The sequence below is a fragment of the Camponotus vicinus genome, unplaced genomic scaffold (genome assembly GCF_025532165.1).
Source record: "Camponotus vicinus isolate PSW18456_S1 unplaced genomic scaffold, iyCamVici1.0 SCAF_2, whole genome shotgun sequence".
Lineage (NCBI taxonomy): Eukaryota > Metazoa > Arthropoda > Insecta > Hymenoptera > Formicidae > Camponotus > Camponotus vicinus.
In genome coordinates, this window is record NW_028141956.1 from 16,896,568 (window position 1) to 16,917,163 (window position 20,596).

The window sequence follows — 20,596 nt, forward strand, 5'->3', positions numbered from 1 at the left end:
TATAACATCATAATGAATAATATAAACAGATATTATTTATTATAATAAAGTTTATATATATATATATATATATATATATATATATATATATATATATATATAGATAGATAGATAGATAGATAGATAGATAGATAGATTTATGTAAATTTTTATGACTTTAAAGACACGTAAGATATTAGCTATCTTGTTTATTGAAAATGTAGAAATAATATTGTTAATATAACACTCTTGGATATTTCAGACATATTTATAATGCGATATTTTTTCACCAGCGATTAATTCGTACTGTAACGTTCTCAAGAAATGCAGGATTTTTCATATTTCCAAATAATAATATCGAGAGCTTTCGAGACCTTTTGTATCTTGGTCTCGCTTTATGATATACCTTTGTTACATTGAAGTTGTTATCACATATTTCCAATATTGAATTATGATCTTTCTTCTTCCATTGCAGTTTATACCACACGTTTTCCAAAATGCAAATAAATACGCTGATAACAATCATCATGAAGAAAAAGTAGACAGTTAAATAAATATGCATATATTCTACTGGCTGGAAATCGCTCGATTGAAGATACTTGGATCGACTATAAGTTTCTTTTGGGATCCACTTTTTTTCAAGATAACTGAATATTCCAGCTGAACGCATACGCATTAAACTATAAACAGAATTACAAATATCTTGTATTAAATTAAGAATTAAATAAAAAGAAATCGCATAATTAATAATATAAAACGTAATTTCAATCATATTTGTATACAAGATTAAATTATTTTACAAATTATATATATAACAAAAACAATGATGAATAATTAATAAAATAATAATAAATAATTGATTAATTTTTTGATATTAATGATCGAGAATTTCTTAGAATCGATTAATTAATATTTTTTCCCGAAAAATTGATTTTATTTCGACGCACAAATAAGTCTTTTTTCAATAATATATACTGTGTTATTAAAATTAAAATAACAAAAAGTGATGCTTACTAAGTGTCAATGAGTCGCCGATATTGCGATATTCTAGCGTGTATAAATACCAATCTAAGACTCCAATAAGTATTAGGAAGTTGTATCATGTGGCAATTGTGCTCAACTTTATGATAAATTGGTAGAAATATAGCAGGTGCTTCCAAATAAATGAAACCAGATTGGCATAATTTTGAAGCGAAAGTCGTGCCGTCTTTCATATCGGGGCAGTCATTGTTCACCAATCCCTTCCAAACGGCTTGCAGATCACCTTCCTCTAATCCATCCTGCAGAATATTATAATTTCCATATGATATTTCCCTTTTTCATTTATACCTTTTAAAAATTTCGAAAAATTACGCGAAATTTCGTGTTATATTTATACATTTTCTTTATTTCCATTTTTTACGCACTACTGTAAAATAACGATATGCACTGCTGTCCGTTCTGATGCAAAGCGAGTGTGTCCTTTTCATCGCCACGTCTTCGAGACTAGTCAGAGGAACGGACTCTCCTTTATTCGCCAAGTAAGAAGTAAGAGTACTACAGAATTCACACGACAACAACATTCCCATTATCAAGAAAGATAGAATTATTAATCGGAGGGACCAACTTCTCGGTATTTTCTCAAATCCTATATAATAAATATAACAAATTTACAGTCGCATTTTATTGTTTATCATCCATTCATTTTTATTTTGATTGTACATGTGTATATGTATATTTTACATGCGTTACCTTGGCCAGTTATGCCACCTAAAACGTAAAGGAAATTGAAAGATAATGAAGAAAGCTCGTCGTTCCATTCCTTGTAATTAACATAGATAAGCTTCTTTATACGATATATTCCCATGATGCTGAATGCAATACATATAACGGATATCAGAGATGCTAGCCATAAGTCATGGCTAAAGATATTAATGTACCACCATTTCGTGACAATCGCACCCTCCGACTTGATAAATAGAGCGTATCTAAGGGCGAAAAATTTAATAATAATTGCAATAGAAATGCATAAACAAAATTTAATTAATCATTATTTGAACAGGATTTTAAAAAATATAGTTTCCGGAAGTTCGGCAATTATATTATTAAAATTAAATGAAACAAGACCGCGTTATCTCTTACTCTATGCATCTTAGCGTATGTACCGTCGTATGCATGATGAGCAAATTTTCTCTGGATAACGATCGCGATGTGAAAATTTATCTCTACTCTTTCCACTTCTTTCGCGGAACGCGACTGCACACGAAGAGAAAATAAAATCAGAAAACCATTAACCAAGATATCATCACGGAGCGTATTATATCTCGATAGAGACTAACCGGAATGGGTTAACGACCGGCGTAAAAGCGGTAGTTGAAAAAAACTTTCGCGTCGCGGGACGAAAGCTCGCGATAAAATGGTGCGCGTCGTTTCCTTTGTCCTCCTCGCCTCCTGGAAGAATCTTTGCTCGCGTTGCATTAAATGAAGGGGTGGATTAGCGGTCAAATTAACGACTGGCATTCGACTTACGAGTTGGTCGTGAGCGGCACACTGTAGGCGTAATAACTCGACGTGTACGAGTACATCACCATGGCGATCAGCAGTGCGTGAGTATCTCCATTCATCAGGGTCGCGATGGCCGGCTGTCTCGCTCTTCGGTAAATCGTCCTGCATTTTCGTCGAAGAGTTTCGCCTTTATTACGGTGCCGCGCATTCGCTCGTCCAACGCAGTCCCCCCCTTCCTCTTTCTCCGGCAACCACCGCATAACATATCCCTTTACCCCTTTCTCTTCTCCCTGCCGCGCGTTCCATACCCATCCTGATACTATACTTATACCTGTCTAGACGAATGAATCATACGAGTATTTTGACCCATACCGGCGGCGTGGGTGTAGGTTGGTACGCGGAAAATTGGGCAAGTTCTACGTACGGCTTCGTCACACATACCCCTTTGAAGACGCATCGTCATGAAAATTGTCCGTATAAATTGCTGTCAAGACGATATCACGGCTGTTTTCGACTACACACAAACTGACGCGAGAGAGGAAGTGAGGGTGCTTTGTTGGCCTCCAGAGATAATCTTGAGCGAAAAATTTTATATTGACATAGATATTTGATTTTCAATAGCTGTCACATGTGTAAATTTAAATTTATGTAGAATCTCAAAATACTTTATACCGCTGTCAATGTTATTTGTATCAATCATAAATTATTATGTATAGTAATTCTCTCTTTCTCTTTCTCAAAAGTTGGAAAATCTAATCAAATTTTGCTCTGCAAAGTTATGGATAAATATTTCGGGAAAATTTAAACTTTTAATTTAAAAAATATATTCTCTCCATTTTGGGGAGAAAAAGATAAATGCTTAAAAGCCAAGCCAAGTATTATACAACACTAACTTGAACTTCAAAGCTTCTTCCAACGCCATCCAGGTATCTCCTATTAATCCCGTCACTTTATTCTTATTCATGATGATATATGGGTTCATCTAAAATGATATTTTTTTCGAGAGATGTTATTACTGCAGTTTCGAACTCGATAATCGCGAACTGATCTTATAGAAAAACGACAAATAAATCGAAGATTCTGATCGAAGATTCTGATACTCACGAAATCCGTAGCGACGACGAGGGTTCTTCCGCGCATATCGTTTATCGCATCGACGCTACAGAAAGCAGTATCGTTCCACTTTAATGCTTCGAGCTGCTCGAATTCCTCCGTGATTACGTTCCAACGCCAAACATATCCCGGTTTCCTCCAGATGATCTTAGTTTCCTGGCTGTTCCGCAAAAATCTGAGACATATCTCTCCAACGACGTATGGGAGTATCATCTGCAACTGTCGTTCGTTATGCGATATAATCAAAGTAAATAAAATCGTCATTGAATTTTTGCCAACGAAATATAAGAATTGAAAAATAAATTATTTATATTGAATTGGAAAAAAAACGAGAAATATCACAGCACCGATAAAAAAAGATACTTCATCGTTTAACTGTTTATGTTTCGACGTTTCCAATTTTACTGCGCGAATAAGACTGCGGAAATCGTTCACGTAAATTCATATTCTTTTTTTTCACGTGAATAGAGTAATAATTGACAGATTTGACATGGGAAGTGAAAAGAGTTATTGTTGTCACTTTGTCAATTATTGGCAAGCGTAAGTATGCGAAAGAGAACTTATATTGTGTCGTATATACATAAGAAATTATATCTTTTCAAGAAATGAACAAAATATATAATGTTTATTATTATCATATCTTTGTATATTTAATGCTTTGATATTATATTATATATGCTTCTCTTATAATGAATTATCGTATGAAAATATTATTTAATTACGTCAGATCTTTAAATCACTTTTAAATAGTTTTCTAGGAATTTATAGTAAGTTAATTTCAATGATAAAAGATAAAATATAAAAAATATAGAAAAACTTTTTTGCAGACTCAATGAAAAGAAAATTTTAAATAATGGTCGATTTAAATAAATTCATTCATTATGACAATACGTATTTTATATTAATTATGAAAATATAAAAATAAATCATATTAATAGTTACTTTTTATTGTAAGTTCACAAGGAGCGATGATAACGCGTTCTTGATGAAGATTTCAATGCTTGACGAACGCTGTATTTTATGTATATTACAAATAATGCATTCTATAATTTTTTCAGACATGTATTAAGTAACATGTATTAAATGCACATGTTTGCATTTATATTTTTATACCGAGTGTCAGACTCCTGTTATTTTGATCTCAGATACGATAGTGAGCAACAAGTTAATTTTCTCTCAGAAGGCTATTATTTATTGCAAATTTCTGATTTTAAACATATGAATGTCATGATAATTAAGTGTTCAATTAAATGTTTATAAGATATACCACCGTAACTAGAAACAGATTATTTTTTATGTTACTCGACGTAAGACGTGCTGAATCATTTTGCTAACGAGCACGACAATAATAGTTGTTAGAATTTTATATGCGAAGTAAAAAGTTAATTTGCATGAATGAGTAAGATAATATTGATTGATATTATTTGATTTATGCAAGTTAATGTACAGAATTATATAAATATACTTTTGTTGATCTTTTAATAAATCATATAATTATTAATTTATACGTATGTAATCTTAATTTATTTTCAACTCTTAATCTTATTTTGTATAACCAACAGCACCTCTGAGGTTCCAAAAATGGATCTCGTAGCACTCCCGCAATTCATACCTAATGCCATGGCAAATTGGGGACTTATTATTTTTGTGTAATATATGCAATTAAAAAAAATATATCAATAGAATAACGCGTGTCAGATATCTTGTGTTAAATAAGTTCTTTTCAACTTTTATCCAATTATTAATTCATATTGAATATTATAACTATAGATTTTTACGAAAGAATAGATTACTCTTATGTTACTGGAAATTATAGTTATTATTTCTTGTTTCTTTTTTTAAAATAATAGAAATTATTTTTTTTTATAAAAAGGGTTAAAAATTCTTTATGTAAATAATTTAAAATTGAATTCAAAATTAAATTTTTTCTATGGAATAATTTTATAAAATGTAGAGTATATGCATGCACGCGCGCGGGTATCCACACGTACAAACACACACACACACACACACAGACAGAATAAAAATATAATTGAATTATAATTTGGATTCCACATAAGTTGAAAAAGATATAATTTTAAAATATAAATTAAAATATAAATTATATATATATATATATATATATATATATATATATACGTATTTAAAAACAGAAAAATTCTTTATTTTAAATAATTATATATAAACTTCCACATTTATATATTATAATTATTTAAAGTAAAATGTTTTATATTAGATTATACATAATTATAAAGTATATTGAAATGAATATAACTGCATTTATATAATAACTTTCAGTGAAACTCGCCTTACATACAATGAAAGTTTCGATACAATATTTACTAAACTAAATGTAGCAGTGACAACAATACATGAAATGGCGCATCAATGGCTCAGTAATATAGTTACTCCATTATGGTGGTCTCATGTATTGTTAAGTGAAGGATTGCGACATTCTTGGACAAATATATTGTCAATCAGGTAGGTTCATTATTGCAAGTTTTGTTTACATGCACACAAAATGTTTCTCATAAATTTAAATATAATATAATGAAATTGAATCATTAATGACTTTCTATATGAAAAAGTATATCGCTAATAATTTTAGCTTATGATTACTTACGAACTTAAAATAGATTTATCTATTATTATTATTACATATCATAGTAACTGATATTCTATTATTAATTTATAATATTGATTTTTTTAATTTCAATCAAATTTTAATCGATTGAAATTAAAACTTATGTATATTTTAGATTTTTGAGGATTGGCAAATAATAGAATACTGTGTTGTTAATATTCAGCAAGCGATTCTTCACAAGGATATTAATATGATTATGAACCCAATTACATTAGAAGTCAATAGACCCAATGAAATTGAATCACTCTTCTTTAACTTCAATTTCGGCAAGGGTAAGATAAAGTAAATAAATCATTTTCAAGTTTCCTAACATAGATGATCTAAAGAAAAAGAAGAAGGAATAAAATGAATTTTTTGTTTTTAATATGTACTCTTTACCACAATGTCTTTTATTAACTATGTTCACAAATTTATGTCTGATAGTATATTTTATTATATATCAGTTTTTGTGTTTATTTATTATTATTGCAGTATTCGCTATAGTGCGCATGTTACAACATATAATTCAGGTATTTCGAAATGGTCTTATTAAATATTTACATTCGCAGTAAGTAATATATTTATCTTTTTATCTAAGCAATTTTAATGAAATATTCAGTGTAACAGTAATTCAACTTAAAAGTAAAAAGTTTAAAGTTTTATATGTAAATGTTTTATCGTTAAATTGCTCATATAATAAATCTATCAATAAAATACTATACAAGTGAATTTATTTTTTACATTTCTAAATGAATAATTTCTTATATTTTTCAACAAACTATTTTTACATTCTTCAATATAACAATTCAACACCACAATTTAATCATTATTTCAAAATTAAGAATTTTATTATTAAAACTTCTGAATAACGATAACTTTTAAAATGATAAAAATTGTATGAGTATAAGCATTGCAGATAATTCCTGAGTATTTTACAAAACTTTTTCTAATCTTTCTCAGAATGAAAAAAATTAATCATTATTACATTTTGCTTCGGTATAAGATACATTCGAATTTTAATTGGTAATTTATTTGTACTTATATAACTTATTGCATTATAATTCTCTTAACGAATCTTCTATCTTTTACAATTTAGTCAGTTCAATTCAGCTACTTCTGACGATTTATGGAACGTTTTGCAAGCAGTGCTAGATAAATCAGATGTCCCGCATAATGCTTATAGATTGAAAGAAGTAATGGATACTTGGATAAAACAATCGGATTTTCCTGTAGTACATGTGACCCGAAGCAATGACACCAACAAGATAATACTAACGCAAGAACATTTCCTTCCAAAAAATGAAAATGAGAACATCAATGATAATAAATGGTGGATACCTTTGACTTTTGCTACGCAAACGAATCCTGATTTTTCTAATATCTTGCCCACTCATTGATTAAAACCGCAAGATCGAAATATAACGAATGATGGAATTAATCCAAATGATTGGATTATTGTTAATTTACAACAAATGGGTGAGTATATTTAGTATATTCGATATTAATTTAATCTAAATTTTAAAATACGGATACTTTTTCATTTATAAAGACCATTAGTGAGTAATTTTATAATTAATAATTCATCAATCAGCAATTCTACATATTTTTTATTTATAATTATTTCATATAGATTTCTATATTTATTTATGTTTATTTTCTATATACTCTTTATGATATTTTTGTTTGTTAATGTATATAAATTTTATATAAATTTTCAACACGCATATATAAATGTAACATATATTACAATAAGAGAAAAGTATGAGATATATATATATATATATATATATATATATATATATATATATATATATATATACACACAAATATATATATATATATATATATATATATTTTTTTTTTTTATTATTTATTGTTCTTAATCCATGCCTTACAGCTTTGGATGGACTTCCAGTCTTACAGAGCTTTACAAGTTTTGTATTCATTAACGTATAAAATATAAAATATAAAATGTGATATAATATATAAAATTAAAATAGAAATAGAAATAGAATAAAGTATAATACATATAATTTATTAAAAAATACATATAAATTAAATTACATTAAATCAACTTTTTAATAAATTATTTAATAAATTTTAGCGTAATTTATAATATTATTTAAAATTTTAAAATTTTAATAGGATACTATCGTGTTAATTACGATTCTTCCATTTGGCAAAAAGTCATGGATTATCTCAAATCTGACAATTATATGAAAATTCATGTACTTAATCGTGCTCAGATCATCGATGACGCCTATCATTTTATGATGATAAATAAACATGATAGCGTAATGTTTCTGAATATTATTAGTTATCTTTCGCAAGAAACAGATCTTATACCATGGTATTCTATGTTTAAAATATTAAGTCTTACGAAAGATATTTACAAAGTTCCAGAAAATAAACTTCTCAGAGTAAATAGGATATAATAACTTAAAATTACTTAATAGTAATGTAATTACTTAAGATGAAGGAATATATGCACATGTATACGCACGCGCGCGTATATGAGCGTGTCTGATTTTGTGTATACATACACGTACATCTAGTCCATAAGATATATGTTCATATCAATTGTAAACCGATAAAATTAATATTATTATATGATTTTTCTAGTCATATATACTCAAACTTTTTGATGGACTTATTAAGAACGTAGGATATGAAGAAGATGTTGCTGAGGATGATCTTAGGAAACATACAAGAACCGAAGCTTTAGAATGGGCATGTACTTTCGGTTATTCCGAATGCAAGAGAATGGCCACTGTTAAACTGAATGAATAACTCACAGATCCTAAAACACATATGAAATTTTATTCTATTCCTTAAATTCTAATTAGTCCTAATAAATTAATATAAAATACATATGACATAAACTTATTTACTTAATAAGTTATTAGGATTTTAGACACATATTCACATTCATATATATATATATATATATATATGTGTGTGTGCGTCTGTGTGTGTGTTTGTGTGTGTGTATACATACACGTCGATTTTTTTATTATATGTTATAGAGTTTCGCCAAATTTAAAAGAATGGACGTATTGTAATGGCTTGATGGAAGCAAACGCTTCTACTTGGAATAAGTTATACGATATATATGTAAATAAATCTGATGAAGAGGATTTAATATACTTGGTTTGCTCTGAAAATCCTGATATTATAATTAATTTCTTGAACATATCTATACCGAACAATTCAACAACAAAAATTTATGATTACTATACAATTTATTCTTTTATTATCAAAAAACACGCGAAGAATAATATAGTAATCGACTATATATTAACAAATTTTAAAAAAGTTGTCCCAAGATATTTTAATAACATATTTAATGTTAATTGTAAACACATATTATAATTTTTATATTTATTCATTATAAATCTTTTAATTTTTTGCAGATCCAAGGATGCAAATAATGCATTAAATGTTATAATTAACAATGTGTATTCTAAAGAAAAACTTGATGAGGTAAATTTTATTATTCTAAATTTTACATTTTTATTTATTTATATTTAAATTTATTTACTCTATTTTTATACAAAATTGTAGATTTTATAATTTTTCGATGGAATGCTCTATTGTTATTAAAATTTTATAATTAAAATGGAAAAATATTTTTAGTTTTATTTAATAAATACATTAAATGTATTTTCAAAGATTTGATGAAATGATACAAAAAGGCGAAAATTTATTTCAAACAATAGTAATAATTATATATTTTTCTATATGTTTTACATTGATTTGTTAGCACATTAGTTTTATATAGAATGATGAAATTTAACTGAAGTCGTATCATGCTTTTATTACATAATACGACATTAAATTTCTAATAAGGATAAATATAAATTATTTTCAGATAAGCGAATTTGTAAGAAATGAATTTGAAGAGAAAGTATTCAAAGATGTTCAAGACAAGGTAATAGAACGCAAGGGACTGCTAGATACATTTGCCTCATTTCAACCATTCTACCTAATATAAAAGAAAAATTAAAATTATAAAATAATTATAATTTACTAGAACAATTGTCAAAAGGATACATATGTTTATTTATTTCTGATAATAATATTAAAACTTATCAGAAATTTTTTCGTTTCCTGTTTGTTAATTGAGAATAATTAAGATATTATTTTACATTCCTTACATTAATATCTTTCTAAACTTATTCTTCATAATGTATTCCTTTTGTCTTTTATTCAAATAATTTTACATACAATATAGATCTGACTGAATATGCAATAAAATTATAAGTAAATTAAATTATAACTTATATATATATTTAACTATAATGAAAAATAGATATTTTTAAAATAACTCGACGTAACACGTTGTGATACATTCTAACAAATACGACAATTATAATTATTAGAATTTTATATGCGAAATAAAAAGTTAGTTTGAATGTAAGATAATATTAATATTATTTTATTCATATGCAAGTTAATGTACAGAATAAATATATTTTTGTTAATTCCTTAAAATCAATAAATCAATAAAATTATTAATTCATGGATATGAAGTCTTAATTTATTTTTAGTCTTCAACATTACAAATCTTATAGTCTTGTATAGTCTTGTAAAGTTTTATAATTTGTAGATTGTAATTTACTTGGAAATTAATGTGGCACTATTGCAACTGTTTTCAAAATGTTTACGTTACTCCTAATGTTATGTTACTCCAAATGAAGTTAATGTTATCAATCAAGAGATTAATAAGGCTTTCTACATGTGAAAACACAATTTGAATTTTTGCGAACAATAAGAACCAGATGTGGATGATTATGCGGTTTCACACAAAATTAAAAATTAAAATAAAAAATTGATTTAAATAAAAAAAATTAAAAAATTACTTAAAAGTTGGCAAGTAAGATCCAGTAAAACATGGTCCAATAAAACAATTAGAGCGCAAGGAAGCGGAAAAAAATACCTTCTTTTTTCTTTTAGTTATTAGTATATTTCATATTTTATAATTGCTCGTTACAATACATGCATTAAACACGAATGCCTTATCGGCTTTTACTTGTTAATTTTTAGTAAATTTTTTAACATAAAATTAATTTCAATTTACTCTTTCGCTTGCCGAAAGACAAGCGTTTTTCCTCCCCTATTATTTCTCCCTTACAGGAGAGAAAGAGAGATATTAAAATTAAATTATTTTAACTAACAAATTGGAATTTGTTAATTTATTATAAAACCAAGAAAATTTTGCTTCATTGTTCAAAATTTCAAAGAAACATATGTCTGACATCGGTCCCATGCTCAGATGGAAAACATTTATTCAATATGTATAAAAAATCAACTTTCGAGAAACCGCATTACATGCTTTATATAAATGCAATATATCAATATTTCAGTTATTTTTTGATTGTTTATTTGCCTCCGTTTTAAACTACAAAATTGAAAACGAAACGAAACAACAACATAAATATATTTAACGATGCCATATATATGCTTTGTTGAAGTCGAAAATAACAGACCTTCCCCGTGACTTTAAACAGCAAACGGCTTTAATTTCCTCGAGTTCGTCACTAACGGATGATATCTTGATTAGAGAAGACCAAATAATAAAAGATACAAGTTCACAGTCTTAATTTCATCTCGTAAGTAAAATAGCAATCGGTTATGTAAGTAGATATTAAAATTTGAAAGTTCTTTCTACTATTATATGTATCGTTTCTTTATTTATTATGTATTATTATCTATTTTATTATTTTATTATTCTATTATTATCTATTTCATACTTTTGCCTTCATCATCATAATTATAATATACCAATAAGTTATAATACCCTAAGAATTCTAATTCTCATGTAAAATATAAAAGCAAAATTACAGTTATTATTATATATTGTTTGTATTATATATTATGCTTCTTCTGAAAATATTTGTGCAGATATTTGAGAGGAGAATTAACATGGCTATTTGGAAATTGTTAATAAATCTTGGAGTATTATTTACTGCTACAGCAATTCTTTCTGTTGACGAAGATTCAAACAACGATTCCGCGATTAATTACCGTTTACCAAACAACGTAGTTCCGATACATTACAGTATTAAGTTAATACCATATATTGAGGAAGAAAATTTTACTTTTGACGGAGAATCCAATATTAACATCACAATTCGGCATGTAACGCAAAACTTGCATTTACACGTATTGGAATTGACAATAAACGAAGCGATGACATCGTTGTTTGATAACAATAGTATTATCTATACACCGGCAATGTATAATTATGACAATATAACACAAATCTTAGTTCTTAATTTTAATGATAAACTATCACCTGGAAATTATACATTGAAAATGCGATATGTTGGTATCCTACATAACGATTTGGAAGGCTTTTTCATATCGTCTTATATCAATGAGGAAGGAAATGATGTGTAAGTAAATATTAATATCTAAAAGTTCTTTCCAATCATATGTATTATTTTTTAAATATTATTTATTATTATTATTTATTTGTCATTATCATATATTGCTATAACATGCTAAGAGATCTTTAACTATCATATAAAATATAAGACTTAATGTAAATTACTTAATATCGTAATTTAATAATTGCGTATATATATACAATATTTTAAATACTTCTCTATATAATGCCATGCATTTTCTTGTTAATGTAATATGATTCCTCATATTTTATATTTTTCGTAAAATTCCAAAGTAAAATTCCACCTTCAATTTTTTTTAAATTCTAAAATGTTTGAAGAAAATTTTTGAAACGATTGTATAATTATGTCGCATAATTATGTTCAATAAAATTTAACAAAATAAGATTAACAGATTTTTGAAGAAGTAGACGCGTACGCGTTTGATAAATTTTATTAGCGTTTACATATGTTTTATACCTTCATTCAATAGCGTTTATATACCTTTATTCAATAGCATTAATATATGTTAATAATATGTAACGTCTAGAATCTATAAAAATTTTATATACTATAAATGTTCAGTGAACGTGAATAATAAATCACATTTACGCGTTTCCATATTTACTTAAGCACTTCACTTATTCCCATTCATGATGACAGAAAATTTATCATAATTAAAAGCGTGCCATTGAAATGTAATAGGTGGCTGGCCGCAACGCATTTCGAACCGACTTATGCGCGACGAGCGTTTCCATGTTGGGACGAGCCAGCATTAAAAGCTACTTTCGATATTTCTATAAAACATCATCGAAATTATACAGTTCTATCCAATATGCCAATACGGGAAAAATCGGAGGATGATAAAAACGGCATGATATGGACGCACTTTGACACGACTCCCATCATGTCAACCTATCTCGTAGCATTTGTAGTGGTTGATTACGTTCGCGTTCCTACTGAAGATGAGACCATTAATATATGGTGCAGATCGAAAGTGGTGCCACATACAAAATTTGCACAAGAAGTTGTTCAAAAATCTAAAAGGCTATTGACAGAATATACCAACAGCACCTCTAAGGTTCCAAAAATGGATCTTGTAGTACTCCCACGATTTATATCTAATGCCATGGAAAATTGGGGACTTATTATTTTTGTGTAATATATGCAATTTAAAAAAAAATATCAATAGAATAAAGCGTTTCAGATATCTTGTCATATAAATTCAAAATTTTTTTAACTTTTGTCAAATTATTAATTCTGCTTAATTAATATTGAACATTATAACTATAGATTTTCACGAAAGAATAGATTACTTATTTTACTGGAAATTAAAATTACTATTTATTGTTTCATTTTTTAAAATAATAGATAATAGATAAATTATTTTTTTTTATAAAATAATAGAAATTATTTTTTTTTTATAAAAAGGGGCGCTTTAAAAATTTTTTGGTTATGTAAGTAATTTAAAATTGAATGCAAAATTAAATTTTTTTCTGTGGAATACTTTTATAAAATATAAAGTATATGCATGCACGCGCGCGGGCGCCTATAAACGTACAAACACACACACACACACACACAGACACACAGACAGAATAAAAATATAATTGAATTCTATTTTGGATTCCACAAAAATTGAAAAAGATATGATTTTAAAATATAAATAAAAATAAAAATGATATAGACACACACACACACGCGCGCGCGCGCCCACACACACACATTCTCTGTATTTTAAAAATATATATGTATATATATATATATATATATATATATATATATATATATATATATAGCTAATAAAAGTGTGTGTGTGTGTGTGTGCGCGCGCGTGTGTATATAGCTAATAAAATGTGTGTGTGTGTATATATATATATATACACATTTTTAAAATACAGAGAAATTCCTTACTTCAAATAATTATATATAAACTTCCACATTTATATATTATAATTATTTTAAGTAAAATGTATTATATTAGATTACGTAATTATAAAATATTTTGACATGAACATAACTGTATTTATATAATAATTTTTAGTGAAACAAGCTTTGCATACAATGAAAATTTCAATACAATATCTGCTAAACTAGATGTAGCAATGACAATAGTACATGAAATGGCACATCAATGGTTTAGTAATGTAGTCACTCCATCATGGTGGTCTCATGTATGGTTAAGTGAGGGATTGACGACGTTCTTCGAAGAATATATTCTCAATCAGGTAGATTCATTATTGCAAATTTTGCTTGCATATAGATTTCGCAAAAACGTTTCAATTAAATTCAAATACAATATAATACAGTTGAATCATTAATGACTTTCTATATGAAAAAATAATATATCGCTAATAATTTTAGATTATGATTACTTAAGAATTTAAAACAGATTTCTGTATTATTATTATTATATATTATAGTAACTGATATTTTATTATTAATATATAATATTGAATTTTCTAATTTCAAGCAAATTTTAATTGATTGAAATTAAAACTTATGTATATTTCAGATGTTCGAGGATTGGCGAAGAATGGAATATTTTGTTGTTAATATTCAGCAAATAATTCTTCACAAGGATATTCATATGAGTATGATCCCAATTACATTAGAAGTCAATAGACCCAATGAAATTGAATCACTCTTTTTCGATTCCAGTTACGGCAAGGGTACGATAGAATAAATAAGTCATCATCTTCAAGTTTCTGAACATAGGTGATCTAAAGAAAAAGAAGAAACAATAAAAAGAATTTTTTACTATTGATATGTTTATCACTCTTTATCACAATGTTCTCTTTTATTAGCTATATTAACAAATTTATGGATGATAATATATTTTATTATTATTATTATATGTATATCAATTTTTGAGTTTATTGTTATTGCAGCACCCGCTATAGTGCGTATGTTACAACATATAATTTCCGATGAGGTTCATCGAAATGGTCTTATTAAATATTTACACACGCAGTAAGTAATATATTTATCTTTTCACATAGACATTTTTTTTGGTGAAGTATTCAGTGTAATAATAATTCAACTTAAAAGTAGAAAGTTTAAAATGTTTTATCGTTAAGTTGCTGATATAATAAATCTACCAATAAAACACTATATAAGTGAAACTATTTTTTACATTTCTAAATGAATAATATTTTACATTTTTCAATAAACAACACAACAATTTAATAATTATAAGAAAATTAAAAATTTTGTCACTAAAACTTTTAAACAACAATAACTTATAAAATGATAAAAATGGCATGCGTTTGCAGATAATCCGTAAGAATTTTACAAAACTTTTTCTAATTTTTCTCAGAATAAAAACAGTGAATCATTATTACATTTTGAATGCTTCGGTAGAAGATATATTCGACGAATTTTAATTGTGGATTTATTTATACTTATATAACTTATTGCATTATAATTCTTTTAACAAATCTATTTTCTATCTTTTATAATTTAGTCAGTTCAGTTCGGCTACTTCCGACGATTTATGGAACGCTTTGCAAGCAGTGCTAGATAAATCAGATGTCCCGCATAATGCTTATAGATTGAAAGAGGTAATGGATACTTGGATAAAACAATCAGATTTTCCTGTAGTATATGTGACCCGAAACAATGACACCAACAAGATAATACTAACGCAAGAACATTTTCTTCCAAAAAATGAAAATGAGACCATCAATGATAATAAATGGTGGATACCTTTGACATTTGCTACGCAAACAAATCCTGATTTTTCTAATACTTTACCCACTCATTGGCTAAAACCGCAAGATCGAAATATAACGATTGATGGAATTGATCCAAATGATTGGATTATTGTCAATTTACAACAAATGGGTGAGTATATTTAGTATATTCGATATTAATTTAATCTAAATTTTAAAATATGTATACTTTATTATTTATAAAGACCATTAATCAGTAATTTTATAATTAATAATTATAAAAAAAATTTATCAATCAGCAGTTCTATATTTTTATTTATAATTATTTCCTATAGATTTCTATTTTTATTTATGTTTATTTCCTATATACTTTTTATAATAATTTTGTTTATAATGCACAATATAAATTTTCAACGCGCATATATAAATGTCACAAATATTAAAATAAGATAAAAGTATCATATATATATACAGGGTATCTCTGAGCACTATCTCACGCACTTGTGAGGAGGTAGAGCGCAGTAAATTAAATAAAAAAGTCCTATTTTATGTAATGATTTTTGCAATAATAATGAAACGCGGCGAAACGTGAAAATGGCGGTAACCACGGGTAGCGGCGCGCCGGCAGGCAATGTCTGACACGATGGGCCGTGCTATAGCTCGAGCGGTCGAGCGCTTCTCTCATTCGTCCGATTTCAATAATTAATATTTCTATTATTATTGCAAAAATCGTTACATGGAATAGGACTTCTTTATTTAATTTACTGCGCTCTACCTCCTCACAAGTGCGTGAGGTAGTGCTCAGGAACACCCCCATATATATATACATACATATATATATATATATATATATATATATATATATATATATATGTATGTGTGTGTGTGTGTGTGTGTGTATATTTATTAAAAAATATAAATTAAATTATCTTTCTATTATTAAATTATTTAATAAATATTATCGTAATTTATAATATTATTTAATTTGACAATAGGATACTATCGTGTTAATTACGATTCTTCCATTTGGCAAAAAATTGTGGATTATCTTAAATCTGACAATTATATGAAAATCCATGTACTCAATCGTGCTCAAATCATCGATGACGCCTATCATTTTATGATGATAAATAATCATGATATCATAATGTTTTTGAATATTATTAGTTATCTATCGCAAGAAACAGATTTTATACCGTGGTATTCTATGTTTAAAATATTAAGATTTACAGAAGATATTTACAAAGTTCCAGAAAATGAAATTTTCAAAGTAAATGATCTCAACGTAATATAATCACTTAAAATGAAGAAATATATGTGTGTGCGTGCGTGCGTGCGTGCGTGTGTGTGTGTGTGTTGTGTGCACATGTATCTAGTCCCTAAGATAAATGTTTATATATCAACTATAAACCGATATAAAATTAATATTTTATAATTTTTTTAGTCATATATACTCCAAATTTTCGATGGACTTATTAAGCACGTAGGATACGAAGAAAATCCTACTGAGAATGATCTTACGAAACTTCAAAGAACCGAAGCTTTAAAATGGGCATGTTTTTTAGGTCATTCCGAATGCAAGAGAATAGCCACTGTTAAACTGAATGAATATTTCACAGATCCTACAATATATAGGTAATTTTATTCTATTCATTAAGTTCTAATTAGTCTTATATAATAAATTAATATGAAAATACATATGACATAAATTTATTTATTTAATAAGTTATTAGGATTTTAGACACACACACACGTCGAGTTTTTTAATTATATGTTATAGAATTTCGCCAAATTTAAAAGACTGGACATATTGTAATGGCTTGATGGAAGCAAACGCTTCTACTTGGAATAAGTTATACGATATATATGTAAATAAATCAGACAGAGAAGCTATGATGTATTTGGTTTGCTCTGAAAATCCTGATATTATAATTAATTTTTTGAATATATCTATACCGGACAATTCATTAAAAAAAATTTATGATTACTATATAATTTATTCTTGTATTATCAGGAAACATGCGAAGAATAATATAGTAATCGACTATATATTAACAAATTATAAAAAAATAGTGCCAAGGTATTTTAATAACATGTTTAATATTAATTGTAAACATATATTAGTTTTTGTATTTATTCATTATAAATCTCTTATTTTTTTGTAGAAATTACAGTGCAAATAGAGTATTAAATGATATAATTAACAACATGTATTCTAAAGAAAAACTTAACGAGGTAAATTTTATTATTTTAAATTTTACACCTTTATTTATTTATATTTAAATTTATTTATCTCTATATTTATACAAAATTATAGATTCTAAATTTTTTTCAATAGAATGCTATTGTTATTAAAATTTCATAATTTAAATGGAAAAATATATTTATTTTTGTTAGATATACATAATAAATGTACTTTCAAAGATTTGAAATAATATAAACAAAAAGCGAGAATTTATTTCAAATAATAGCAATAATTATATATTTTTCTATACGTTTTATATTGATTTTAGATTGTTAGCACATTAGTTTTATATACAATGCTGAAATATTTAACTGAAGTTGTCCTAGGTATCATGCTTTTATTATATATAATACGGCATAAAATCTCTAATAAATATGAATATAATTTATTTCCAGATAAGCGAATTTGTAAGAAAAAGTTTTGAAGAGAAAGTATTCAAAGATGTTCAAGACAAGATAACAAAACGCAAAGAATGGTTGCACATATATGCTTCATTTCAACTACCTAATATAGAAGAGAAATTAAAATTATAAAATAATTATAATTAACTAGAACAATTGCAAAACGGATACATATGTTTATTTATTTCTGATATTAATTTTAAAACTTATCAGAAACTTTCTCGTTTTCTGTTTTTTAATTGAAAATAAGTTATAAGATATTATTTTACATTCCTTACATTAATATCTCTCTAACTTTATTCTTCATAATTTTATTCTTTTTATTCAAATAATTATATTTTATGTTACACATAGAATATAGATCTGTCTCTATATAATAATATTTATAATAAAATTATAAGTAAATTGAATTATAACTTATATATATATATATATATATATATATATATATATATATATGTATGTATATATAAAATAATTGTTCATAAGATATATTTAACTGTAACGAAAAATAAACATTTTTTAAGTAAATCAACATAAGACGTGCTAAATCGTTTTGCTAACGAACACGACAATAATAATTATTACAATTTTATATGTGAAATAAAAAGTTAGTTTGCATAAATGAGTAAGATAATATTGATTGATACCATTCGATACATATCCAACTTAATGTACAGAATTCTATAAATATACTTTTATTGATCTCTTATAATAAATCATAAAATTATTAATTCAAGGGGGGGTATGTGTTCTTAATTTATTTCTATCAATCTTGTGAATTGTACATAGTCTTGTGACTATACAATATATGAGACTATTTATATAGATTATAATTTACTTGGAAGTTACTGTGGCAATTACTGTAGCATTGGTGCAACTGTTTACAAAATGTTATTTTAAATAAAGTTAATGTTAGCAATAAAGAGATTAATAAGGCTTTATATGTGAAAACACGAATTTGAATTTTTGCGACCAATAAGAACCGGATAATTATGCATCAGCTTCACATAAAATTAAAAATTAAAATAAAAAATTGACGTAAATAATAAAAATGATAAAAATTTAATTGAAAATACGTCAAATAGTCAAATAAGAGCTAATAAGAAATAGTAATTGAAGCGCAAGAAAGAAGAAAAAAACACCTTCATTTTTCTTTTAGTTTTAGTATATTTATTTATTAGTATATTTCAAATTTTATATTTGCTCGTCATAGTATATGCATTAAACACGAATGCCTTACTGGTTTTTACTTGCCAATTTTTGGTTAATTTTTTAATATAAAATTAATTACAATTTATTTTTTCGCTTGCCGAAAAGTGAACTCGTTTCTTTTCTTGCCTACGTTTCAGGGAAGAAAGGGAGATATTAAAACTAAATTTCAAATTCGGATTTATATATTTACTATAAAACCAAGAAAATTTATTTTGCTTCGTTGTTCGAAATTTCAAAAAATATATATCTGACACTGGTCCCACCATGTGTGTCACATGTAGATTGTATATGCATTATGTTCGGATGGATATAAGCATTTATTCAATATGTATATAAAAAAATCAATTTTCGAGGGAACGCATTACATGCCTTATATAATTGCAATATATTAATATTTCAATTATTTTTTGATTGTTTATTTGACTCCGTTTTAAACTACAAAGTTGAAAACGAAGCGAAAACAACAACATAAA

At 26.4% G+C, this 20,596-nt stretch overlaps 2 protein-coding genes and 1 pseudogene across 3 annotated transcripts; 2 read left to right on the top strand and 1 right to left on the bottom strand.

The window, feature by feature from the left end:
- Positions 1 to 265: 265 nt before the first annotated feature.
- Positions 266 to 3,837, bottom strand: LOC145967591 (putative glutamate receptor). The gene is made up of 7 exons (XM_083092633.1): positions 3,568 to 3,837; positions 3,357 to 3,445; positions 2,488 to 2,625; positions 1,711 to 1,946; positions 1,386 to 1,606; positions 994 to 1,259; positions 266 to 659 (listed from the first exon to the last, which is right to left on the bottom strand). The coding sequence occupies exons 1-7, from the start codon at positions 3,787 to 3,789 to the stop codon at positions 266 to 268; spliced, it is 1,566 nt and encodes a 521-aa protein (XP_082948759.1). The 5' UTR covers positions 3,790 to 3,837.
- A 229-nt stretch (positions 3,838 to 4,066) lies between these two features.
- Positions 4,067 to 10,213, top strand: LOC145966424 (aminopeptidase N-like; annotated as a pseudogene).
- A 1,514-nt stretch (positions 10,214 to 11,727) lies between these two features.
- Positions 11,728 to 19,835, top strand: LOC145966716 (aminopeptidase N-like). Of its 2 annotated transcripts, none has more exons than XM_083091018.1 (12): positions 11,728 to 11,811; positions 12,104 to 12,597; positions 13,294 to 13,746; positions 14,633 to 14,816; positions 15,104 to 15,260; positions 15,480 to 15,561; positions 16,055 to 16,434; positions 17,258 to 17,532; positions 17,707 to 17,897; positions 18,043 to 18,342; positions 18,428 to 18,497; positions 18,903 to 19,835. In XM_083091018.1, the coding sequence occupies exons 2-12, from the start codon at positions 12,125 to 12,127 to the stop codon at positions 19,038 to 19,040; spliced, it is 2,703 nt and encodes a 900-aa protein (XP_082947144.1). In that variant the 5' UTR covers positions 11,728 to 11,811; positions 12,104 to 12,124; the 3' UTR covers positions 19,041 to 19,835. The 2 variants fall into 2 exon arrangements, with proteins under 2 accessions (XP_082947144.1, XP_082947145.1); XM_083091019.1 differs by having other exon boundaries at positions 11,740 to 11,835.
- The last annotated feature ends 761 nt before the right edge of the window (positions 19,836 to 20,596 follow it).

Bases quoted from the DNA above. Each gene is read 5' to 3' on its own strand.
- LOC145966716 (XM_083091018.1), top strand. From the start codon at position 12,125: ATGGCTATTTGGAAATTGTTAATAAATCTTGGAGTATTATTTACTGCT. The intron at 18,343-18,427 runs GTATTTTAATAA...ATTTTTTTGTAG, and splicing joins TATAAAAAAATAGTGCCAAG to AAATTACAGTGCAAATAGAG. The intron at 18,498-18,902 runs GTAAATTTTATT...ATTTATTTCCAG, and splicing joins CTAAAGAAAAACTTAACGAG to ATAAGCGAATTTGTAAGAAA.
- LOC145967591 (XM_083092633.1), bottom strand. From the start codon at position 3,789: ATGATACTCCCATACGTCGTTGGAGAGATATGTCTCAGATTTTTGCGG. The intron at 1,260-1,385 runs GTGCGTAAAAAA...AATATTCTGCAG, and splicing joins CATATCGTTATTTTACAGTA to GATGGATTAGAGGAAGGTGA. The intron at 660-993 runs GTAAGCATCACT...TTCTGTTTATAG, and splicing joins CGGCGACTCATTGACACTTA to TTTAATGCGTATGCGTTCAG.